We start from the raw sequence: 11,504 nt of genomic DNA, 5'->3' as shown, positions 1-11,504 counted from the left end.
GAAGGTGGACGAAAAATAAGGTATGTAGAAATCTGGATCATCATTAATAGAAGAACGTGCTTTAAAGTTACGAACCGCGTCTGTAAAAGGGTCTCTACCACGTGCTGTATATGTTGATGTAATCAAAAAGCCTTCTCTTCTCATTGGGAAATTAATACGACCTTTTTGAACATATTCTTTCTCAAAGTATTGCCTAGCATTGTAATCAAAAGCAAGATCATTATATATATCGCGCAAAAAATCAAATGTATGCTGCTTGAACTTTTGATCGCTAATTATGGTACGAATTATCGGACGTTCATTCTCCCATTTCTTAACTCGTTCATCAATGAGTTTCCTCTCTTGTTCACTCATTTAAACCTCATAAAAATATATTATCTGCGTATAGTGCCACTAATAGCATTAATCCATGGCATGTCTGATAGTACACGTACTGACTGAACTAATGGCTTATGATTGTTCCAAATAGCTCCTCCAATGTATGCGTTATACTTATTGTTGTCAATAGTTTGTTGAGGTTGAACTATAGGTGTTTCAACAGGCTTGTCTCTACTGAAGTCACCACCAAGAGCTTTATTGAATGCTTTAAGATTCTTCGTTAATGCATTATCTTCACCTAATGTAGTTTTTGCAATTCTTTCACCAAGACTACCGATAACACCACCGACTTGACCAACTTGAGGGAAAAGTTTGTTAGCAATGTTAAATCCAGCACCTATTACAAGACCAGGATTTTTTTTCACCATACCCCATCCAGCTTTAACATAATCGCCAAAACCCATTTATTTCTTCTTAAAATAATGTCATCTTTTGTTGCTTAACTTCTTTAAAGTCCGTCTTTCCTGCAACTATATGAACTTCCATATATGAACGAGGTGTTGGTAGCTCTTTGTATTTGTTCCATAACTCTTCCCAATCTTCTGTTGCTCCTGACTGTTCAATCATTGACTGAAAGTCTCTCATAGAATAACCTTGAAAGATAACGAAGTCAGTGCATAGTCTCTTAATGTTTAAACATATATGTCTCCATGTTTGACACATGATGACAACAGTATAGTTATAATGTCTGACCTTAGTGATGAAGTTCGCTAATGGTGAACGTGGGTCATTCAATAAGTCATGACCACCATAATCGTCTAACACTAATAGAGAATTACTGGGATACTTTGTGAAAGGATATTTGTTCAACTTCTTTACAACATATATTGCAATCTTCTTATACTCAAACTTTCCATCAGGTTTCCTTAGTTGATGCTTTGTTAAGATGTGTTCCATCTCCTCTGAAATTTTTTCGAACTTACTTTGAACGAACTCAACAATAGCGTAATACTTTGCTTTCATCTTAACGTTCTTCATTAAATAAGGCATAAGTTCTTTATCATCCTTTTTCAGTACTGGTGCTTTAACTTGACTCATAAATGTCTTCGCTGTTTTATCCATTGTTCCTGATGTTGCTGAGATAACTATTGAGTCATAATATGGAGTATTAGTGAAGCGGTCTGTTATCATTATATGACGAATAACACCATATGTCTTACCTGAACCCATCTTACCGCAGTAGAAATAAACACCATTAGTACAAAATGGATAATCATCAGAAAATGGCATAATGAGTGCATTGTTTAGTTCTTTACTATTCTTACGTGCTCCATCATGAAGAATCTTATCTACTTGATTAATAACTTTCTCCATCTTTTAGTTACATATAAAATGTCTAAATATGATGGATTATACTATGAACATGTTATGAATGATGGCACGATAAGTGGTAATACAGTCTCATATAAATTACCGAGAGACTTCATTGAATATCCTGCGTCAAAAGCTCTTGAGATAAGAAAGATAAGTCTTGAGCATCCAGACTTTGAGTTTCTTGCTATTCCATTAGAAATGACAGATTCATCAAAATCAGTGAAAAAAAGGTTTGACATGAGATATTACATAAAACCCAACATGACTACACAGGAGTTGAATGAAGGTCTTATGGAAAAAATGACTGAGGCAAGTAGAGAATTTGTTGATTGTTACTATGATTCAAATGAAAATAAATTGAATGTATTAAGAAAAGGTACATCACCAATCATAACATTACCTTCATACAGTAGTATAGAAAAAAATGCCTTGAATTATAAATATGACATGTCCCTAGGAGATGTGTTGGATTTCATCACTGCGTTATTAGAAACCACTGAAACAGACACAACATCAAGAAAACCAGAGCTTGTTTGGGAAGATGACCATGGTAGAACATTCACGCAAAAAGTAATTCCATCGAAAGCAAAATTTTTAGACTTATGGGAAAAAAAATATATCTCGCGAATGCATGTATATTATAGTTTTACCATAGCAGATTTCACTGACGAAAATGATAAAGATAAAAAAACATATAAGTACTTTGATGAGCTTTTCATAACTATAGCGAATATCAGGTTTATCCTTGAGCGAAAGGGCAAACCAACATATAAATTTGTCGGTTATCAGATAAGAATAAATCCTCTCCTTGAGCCTTTAGTAACGTTGAGTAATATTGCTCATGATAACAAACAATTTATATGTAATGTGAATGAACAGCTTGTGCCACCAAAATTTTACGATATCACTGGTTATAAAGATGCACTCGTGTTTGAGTTTTATAAGCGCTTTTCATTCAAAAGAGTTGAAGAATCAACTGATGGTCAAAAAAAGGAATATTATGTAAAAGAACCATATGAAATTCCTAAAGACTCTAATATAATGGTTGAACTTATATTAGAGTCTGGTACTCAATCTCAACATAAATAGTTTACGTGACAGAATTTTTTTGACACGTAAAGTTTACATTTTAATGGAAGCGAACAACAAAGCTCCTGCTAGTGAATAAAGGTTAGTTTACATATGAACGTTTATTTTTACACATATATGCGTACATATGCGCGCCCGTATGGTGTCAGTTTTCTGTCACTTTTTTCATTGTGTCGGTGACTGTAGCTGTAGGCTACAGGCGACGCACAATGTATACTGTACTCACAAATCAGATTTTTAATCTCTATAATGCATAATTCACTCAATATCTCAATTTTGATATTGCGAGATATTTTTGCTATCGGTTTCGCAATTTTGACACAATAGCAAGAGGGTTCTATAAGCATTATTATCAACGTAGAATCTGAATATCATATCAGAAAATGTCGCAAATCTGACATTTACCCGACCAAATAGCAAAAATAATTGAATACTTTTCGCAAAAACTTTAAAAATCGATAAAAATATGAAATATAGATATTAAAGAGACTTTTTATATAATATTCATAAAGATTTTCCAAAAATATGATACCGCAAAATTAAAAAAGTGACGTCTTGAGTGGAGTCAAAGGTCGAAATTGCTAGCTAAATGTTTTTTTAGCGAAATTGCGTATTGTACGTTTTTTTCGCAAAACGAAACCCTTAATAAAAGTGATTGAGGTCATAGCAAAACGGCTGTTTCAGTCATTAATTCTTAAAAATAAAAAGGGTAAAAACTAAATAAAATGGGTAAAATTCAATAGTGTTTGTGCTATCGTTCAATTTGAAGGTGTCTTTTGAAACCGCAAGACACATTGAATTTTTGAATAGTGTATTATGGTTTGACAAACACCAATGAAAAAAAAAATGATATTTATTTTAAATATATAAGATCCTTATATAAAATATAAATATTTTATCGTTTTATTTTCTTGTTTTAGAAATGTTTTTTATTGAAAAATCAATAAAACTAACTCCAAAATAAAATTTTTGATTTAAAGACACTATGATGACACCAGGCAAATCTTCCAAGACACCTATCGTCGGGAATCTAACAACCCTAAATTCATCCATTAAGGGTCCACTGTAAAAATTGAAAGTCTCTCAAAATTGAGAGGCGATTTGCAAATAATCATTATCGTCATTTTTCGAAAATCCACTTTTCCTAGTGTTCTGATTAATATTATGTGAATACAACAATGAAGCATATGTTTCAATAAGATGGTAATATATTCTATCACTTCAAATCTCATAAAAATTGCAAAATCAGTGAGTTTTATAAGAACATGATTTTTTCGAATTTTTTGAGAAAGGGACAGACTAGCCCATTGTCACTTTTTAATTTAGCAAATGAACGCTTATGGAGTGGAGTTTTTGGGTAAATCTGATTTGCTTATAAATGAAATAAAATCAAAAGAAACCATATTGGCATTATATTATGCAAAAAATAAATGATCTTACTTAGTACTTTTAAAGTTAATTTCAGAAAAAATTTGACACAATGGTATCCGGCACATACAAGTGGTGTACAACCAAAATATAAGTTGGTTTAAACATATATTGCTATATCTCATGATCTTACTTAGTACTTTTAAAGTTAATTTCAGAAAAAATTTGACACAATGGTATCCGGCACATACAAGTGGTGTACAACCAAAATATAAGTTAGTTTAAACATATATTGCTATATCTCATGATCTTACTTAGTACTTTTAAAGTTAATTTCAGAAAAAATTTGACACAATGGTATCCGGCACATACAAGTGGTGTACAACCAAAATATAAGTTAGTTTAAACATATATTGCTATATCTCATGATCTTACTTAGTACTTTTAAAGTTAATTTCAGAAAAAATTTGACACAATGGTATCCGGCACATACAAGTGGTGTACAACCAAAATATAAGTTGGTTTAAACATATATTGCTATATCTCATGATCTTACTTAGTACTTTTAAAGTTAATTTCAGAAAAAATTTGACACAATGGTATCCGGCACATACAAGTGGTGTACAACCAAATCTTCGACTCGATGAACTTGTTCTGGCCAATGCCCATTTTTAAACGATTTAATATTGACCATATCAATAGCCGACTCAATGTAAAAATTTAGATATTATTTTTTTCATTATTCAAACTTTGATAAATTTTAGTATAATAAATGATTTTGTTTCGTGTATGATACAGAAATGAAAAGCTTAATTAATACCATTTTGCATTTTTTCAAGAATGTTAGAGTACATCTACATTAAAAAATCGGATTCGAATTGCGATACTGCATCAAATTGTTGCATATCTGATAAGGATCTCAAAAGAGTAAAGTTAATTTTTTTGTGTTTTTTAAGTTTTGGGCCTTAGTAAAACACTATCTTGAGCAATATTTTTGGGATGACGATAGGCCTTATTTGGCCTTACAGTGGACCCTTAAAAAATTGTGTATTTTAGTGGGTATTATTCTGGATAATGCCAATTTTTACAAGATTTAATATTAACCATATCAATAGCCGACTAAATGTAAAAATTTAGATATTATTTTTTCATTAATCAAACTTTGATAAATTTTAGTATAATGAACGATTTTGTTTCGTGTATGATACAGAAATGAAAAGCTTAATTAATACCATTTTGCATTTTTTCAAGAATGTTAGAGTACATCTACATTAAAAAATCAGATTTGAACTGCGATACTGCATCAAATTGATGCATATCTGATAAGGATCTCAAAAGAGTAAAGTTAATTTTTTTGTGTTTTTTTAAGTTTTGGGCCTTAGTAAAACACCATCTTGAGCAATATTTTTGGGATGACGATAGGCCTTATTTGGCCTTACAGTGGACCCTTAATGAAAACTAAATAAATAAATAAAAAAAATTAAATGTACTGCATCGAACTTGGATCCCCAAAAATAAAGCCAACTCGGCAGTTTTAACCGTTATACTACACTTCAATTTCATACATAAACTAATTTTCGGGTATTTATGTTGTCTATATGTCAAAAAAAATAAGACCTAAATCAATTTTAAGACACACTTTTTCTATATACTGTTATCATTGTTGAGAAGTTTGATTTATTGTATTTCCATATTGTGTAAATCCGTGTGATATTCTGTTGGACATGAACTTTGAAAATTTCTGCTTTTCAAAGTACAGTATACATTGTGCGTCGCCTGTAGCCTACAGCTACAGTCACCGACACAATGAAAAAAGTGACAGAAAACTGACACCATACGGGCGCGCATATGTACGCATATATGTGTAAAAATAAACGTTCATATGTAAACTAACCTTTATTCACTAGCAGGAGCTTTGTTGTTCGCTTCCATTAAAATGTAAACTTTACGTGTCAAAAAAATTCTGTCACGTAAACTATTTATGTTGAGATTGAGTACCAGACTCTAATATAAGTTCAACCATTATATTAGAGTCTTTAGGAATTTCATATGGTTCTTTTACATAATATTCCTTTTTTTGACCATCAGTTGATTCTTCAACTCTTTTGAATGAAAAGCGCTTATAAAACTCAAACACGAGTGCATCTTTATAACCAGTGATATCGTAAAATTTTGGTGGCACAAGCTGTTCATTCACATTACATATAAATTGTTTGTTATCATGAGCAATATTACTCAACGTTACTAAAGGCTCAAGGAGAGGATTTATTCTTATCTGATAACCGACAAATTTATATGTTGGTTTGCCCTTTCGCTCAAGGATAAACCTGATATTCGCTATAGTTATGAAAAGCTCATCAAAGTACTTATATGTTTTTTTATCTTTATCATTTTCGTCAGTGAAATCTGCTATGGTAAAACTATAATATACATGCATTCGCGAGATATATTTTTTTTCCCATAAGTCTAAAAATTTTGCTTTCGATGGAATTACTTTTTGCGTGAATGTTCTACCATGGTCATCTTCCCAAACAAGCTCTGGTTTTCTTGATGTTGTGTCTGTTTCAGTGGTTTCTAATAACGCAGTGATGAAATCCAACACATCTCCTAGGGACATGTCATATTTATAATTCAAGGCATTTTTTTCTATACTACTGTATGAAGGTAATGTTATGATTGGTGATGTACCTTTTCTTAATACATTCAATTTATTTTCATTTGAATCATAGTAACAATCAACAAATTCTCTACTTGCCTCAGTCATTTTTTCCATAAGACCTTCATTCAACTCCTGTGTAGTCATGTTGGGTTTTATGTAATATCTCATGTCAAACCTTTTTTTCACTGATTTTGATGAATCTGTCATTTCTAATGGAATAGCAAGAAACTCAAAGTCTGGATGCTCAAGACTTATCTTTCTTATCTCAAGAGCTTTTGACGCAGGATATTCAATGAAGTCTCTCGGTAATTTATATGAGACTGTATTACCACTTATCGTGCCATCATTCATAACATGTTCATAGTATAATCCATCATATTTAGACATTTTATATGTAACTAAAAGATGGAGAAAGTTATTAATCAAGTAGATAAGATTCTTCATGATGGAGCACGTAAGAATAGTAAAGAACTAAACAATGCACTCATTATGCCATTTTCTGATGATTATCCATTTTGTACTAATGGTGTTTATTTCTACTGCGGTAAGATGGGTTCAGGTAAGACATATGGTGTTATTCGTCATATAATGATAACAGACCGCTTCACTAATACTCCATATTATGACTCAATAGTTATCTCAGCAACATCAGGAACAATGGATAAAACAGCGAAGACATTTATGAGTCAAGTTAAAGCACCAGTACTGAAAAAGGATGATAAAGAACTTATGCCTTATTTAATGAAGAACGTTAAGATGAAAGCAAAGTATTACGCTATTGTTGAGTTCGTTCAAAGTAAGTTCGAAAAAATTTCAGAGGAGATGGAACACATCTTAACAAAGCATCAACTAAGGAAACCTGATGGAAAGTTTGAGTATAAGAAGATTGCAATATATGTTGTAAAGAAGTTGAACAAATATCCTTTCACAAAGTATCCCAGTAATTCTCTATTAGTGTTAGACGATTATGGTGGTCATGACTTATTGAATGACCCACGTTCACCATTAGCGAACTTCATCACTAAGGTCAGACATTATAACTATACTGTTGTCATCATGTGTCAAACATGGAGACATATATGTTTAAACATTAAGAGACTATGCACTGACTTCGTTATCTTTCAAGGTTATTCTATGAGAGACTTTCAGTCAATGATTGAACAGTCAGGAGCAACAGAAGATTGGGAAGAGTTATGGAACAAATACAAAGAGCTACCAACACCTCGTTCATATATGGAAGTTCATATAGTTGCAGGAAAGACGGACTTTAAAGAAGTTAAGCAACAAAAGATGACATTATTTTAAGAAGAAATAAATGGGTTTTGGCGATTATGTTAAAGCTGGATGGGGTATGGTGAAAAAAAATCCTGGTCTTGTAATAGGTGCTGGATTTAACATTGCTAACAAACTTTTCCCTCAAGTTGGTCAAGTCGGTGGTGTTATCGGTAGTCTTGGTGAAAGAATTGCAAAAACTACATTAGGTGAAGATAATGCATTAACGAAGAATCTTAAAGCATTCAATAAAGCTCTTGGTGGTGACTTCAGTAGAGACAAGCCTGTTGAAACACCTATAGTTCAACCTCAACAAACTATTGACAACAATAAGTATAACGCATACATTGGAGGAGCTATTTGGAACAATCATAAGCCATTAGTTCAGTCAGTACGTGTACTATCAGACATGCCATGGATTAATGCTATTAGTGGCACTATACGCAGATAATATATTTTTATGAGGTTTAAATGAGTGAACAAGAGAGGAAACTCATTGATGAACGAGTTAAGAAATGGGAGAATGAACGTCCGATAATTCGTACCATAATTAGCGATCAAAAGTTCAAGCAGCATACATTTGATTTTTTGCGCGATATATATAATGATCTTGCTTTTGATTACAATGCTAGGCAATACTTTGAGAAAGAATATGTTCAAAAAGGTCGTATTAATTTCCCAATGAGAAGAGAAGGCTTTTTGATTACATCAACATATACAGCACGTGGTAGAGACCCTTTTACAGACGCGGTTCGTAACTTTAAAGCACGTTCTTCTATTAATGATGATCCAGATTTCTACATACCTTATTTTCGTCCACCTTCGCATCCTTTACGAACCAGTGATCCTGGATATGACGCTAAACGAAGATATATAGAGACGAAATTAGCTAAATACAAGGAACCTAAGGATCCAAGGACTGGAGAAGTAAAGGAATCACATGTCAAGATAAATAAGCTTTACAAAGTAGTTGAAGAATTGGAGAAACGATCTAATGAGATTAACGCTGAGAAGAAAAAGGAAGTACCAAATATGAACAAACTAGATAAGATGATTAAGGAATATAGAGGATTGGCGAATACATCGAGCGTTCTAATAAAGGAAGTAGAAAACACGACAAAGCTGCAGAAAATGATTCATGATGAATTACTGTTAGGTGAATTTTCTATAAAACAAAGACAGAGTAACTTAATGGGTGAGGCTTATTATTTGGAGAATTGGTATAATGAGAGGTTAAAACAAATGTCGACTCCAACACCAACTCCTACACCTACTCCTACAGTAGCTCCAACACCAACTCCCACTCCTGAACCAACAGTAGCTCCAACGCCAACTCCTACAGTAGCTCCAACGCCAACTCTGACACCAACTGCTCACGCAGGTCCTCCACCAATGTCGAGTAGTCATGGTATAACATTAAATAAACCAACACCTACACCAAAAATAACTCCTGTATCACATCCTAGTACAACTAACCCAGTATCTGATTCAAATCAAGCGGAAAGATCACAGGTTCTTAAAAGAGCTAATACACCAACTGCTTCCCCTATTAGAACACCAGAGCCAACTCCAAGAATCACAAAGGCGCCAACACCTTCACCGACTGTTGAACCAACTCCAGAACCAACAGTACCTCCAACTCCATCTCCAACTCCATCACCGACACCTACAAAAGCACCTACTCCATCTCCAACTCCGACTAAAGCTCCGACACCGTCTCCAACACCAACTAAAGCTCCAACACCGTCTCCAACTCCAGCTGAACCAACTGATGCAGAATCTATTCAAAATTGGTTAGACGAAGAAAAGCGAAAAGAAAAGGCTGCAATTGATGCTGCACTAGATAAAAACACACCACCACAGACACTTGGTGGTTACATGTTAAAGAAAGACAACATTCAAAGACAAGAACGTGCATTGAGTGTTGCCAGAGAACAAGCACAAGAAGAGAAGAAAATAGTTGAAGGAGAAGCTTCAAATAGAGGTGGTCCAGGAACTTACAAAGGATCAAACTATCCAGCAGAGAAAGCCTCGAGTGATAATGTTGTCTCAAGAGCTACTGATTTAGTTACCCATGGTATTCTAACTGGTGCAACAGCTGTTGGTAGTGCTATTGGAACCAGTGTTGACACTGTTGTTGATACTGTAAGAACTGTTACAAATCCTACACCTGAAGATAGGAAGGAAGAATTTCTTACTCTTAATACAAAGGCAAAACCAGGGATATGGATTGGTCGTGGAATTTTAAATGCTGGTAGTGCTATTGGCAATGGTGCTTCAGCGGTAGGGGGATGGCTCGGAAGAACAGCAACATCAACCGCAAATGGAATACTAACAGGTGCCAAATCACTTGGTAATTGGGCTGATGATAAGTATACAAAATATTATGAAGAAAAAGCTCGTAAGGCTAAGGAAGAAGCTGAACGAAAGGCGAAAGAAGAAGCTGAACGTAAAGAACTAGAGGAGCTTAAGAAGAAAGAAAAAGCTCGTAAGGCTAAGGAAGAAGCTGAACGAAAGGCGAAAGAAGAAGCTGAACGTAAAGAACTAGAGGAGCTTAAGAAGAAAGAAAAAGCTCGTAAGGCTAAGGAAGAAGCTGAACGAAAGGCGAAAGAAGAAGCTGAACGTAAAGAACTAGAGGAACTTAAGAAGAAAGAAAAAGCTCGTAAGGCTAAGGAAGAAGCAGATAGAAAGGCGAAAGAAGAAGCAGATAGAAAGGCTAAGGAAGAAGCTGATAGAAAGGCGAAAGCAGCAACACCATCGCCAACTCCATCTCCTTCACCATCTCCATCTCCTTCACCATCACCAACTCCATCGCCATCTCCATCTCCTTCACCATCAATAGCGGCTCCTGTGAGACAATTTGGTGCATGGGGTGCTGATTTAGTCAAAGATGCTGCACAAGGAATTGGAAAGGAACTGAAGAACACAACATTAGGTACAATAGAGCGTTTTGGTAATCTTACGGATTACACAATTAGATCAGCTGCTAATCTTTTATATAACCAGACTACTGATAACGGTACTGATGAATTGGCTGTAAACGGACTAGCATCAATTAAGAAATCAGCAGAAGATAAATACGATGAATGGAAAAAGAATATTAAGGGTGAATATAATAAGTATGCATATCCTGAAGAACATATGAAGTTAGAGCTTACCAGACTAAGATCAAAATATGGTAATGAAACAACAAATACTACAACGCAAACGACGAAAGCTGACAGAAAGATTGATGACACTCCTACTCCAACTCCTGCAATGGCGAACATCACAACAATTGCTCCAAGAGTTCCAACAGGAGAAGGTATATCAGGAAATGTTTCAACTACTCATAACATTACTGAAGCAGCTAATGTTTCAGCAGTTGAGCAACCTGTTGTTAATGTAACTCAGGAAAACGCTACTGAAACATCAACACCAAGAC

At 34.1% G+C, this 11,504-nt stretch overlaps 3 protein-coding genes across 3 annotated transcripts, besides 3 other annotated features; 1 reads left to right on the top strand and 2 right to left on the bottom strand.

Moving 5' to 3' along the window:
* Positions 1-374: 374 nt before the first annotated feature.
* TVAGG3_0158860 (uncharacterized protein) lies at positions 375-782 on the bottom strand (the record flags this gene model as incomplete). The annotated part of the gene is made up of 1 exon (XM_001305339.1): positions 375-782. One exon carries the CDS (start codon positions 780-782, stop codon positions 375-377), a length of 408 nt encoding a protein of 135 aa, XP_001305340.1.
* A 66-nt stretch (positions 783-848) lies between these two features.
* Positions 849-1,692, bottom strand: TVAGG3_0158850 (protein of unknown function, DUF4106 family; the record flags this gene model as incomplete). The annotated part of the gene is made up of 1 exon (XM_051224898.1): positions 849-1,692. A coding segment is annotated over one exon (844 nt), but the record flags the coding sequence as incomplete, so codon positions are not given.
* Positions 1,693-1,746: 54 nt separating this feature from the next.
* On the top strand, positions 1,747-2,125 carry TVAGG3_0158840 (uncharacterized protein; the record flags this gene model as incomplete). Its single annotated transcript, XM_051224897.1, has 1 exon — positions 1,747-2,125. A coding segment is annotated over one exon (379 nt), but the record flags the coding sequence as incomplete, so codon positions are not given.
* A 1,941-nt stretch (positions 2,126-4,066) lies between these two features.
* Positions 4,067-4,104: a terminal%2Cinverted (terminal inverted repeat of MuDR-5_TvMULE4 transposon ID:TVAGG3_0158830).
* Positions 4,067-4,781: a mobile genetic element.
* Positions 4,782-5,901: 1,120 nt separating this feature from the next.
* Positions 5,902-9,864: a mobile genetic element.
* Positions 9,865-11,504: the final 1,640 nt, after the last annotated feature.

The sequence above is a fragment of the Trichomonas vaginalis genome, chromosome IV (genome assembly GCF_026262505.1).
Source record: "Trichomonas vaginalis G3 chromosome IV, whole genome shotgun sequence".
In the NCBI taxonomy this organism is placed as follows: Eukaryota; Parabasalia; order Trichomonadida; family Trichomonadidae; genus Trichomonas; species Trichomonas vaginalis.
Note: the sequence above shows the minus strand (reverse complement) of the source record. Positions and strands in the feature narration are given on the sequence as shown.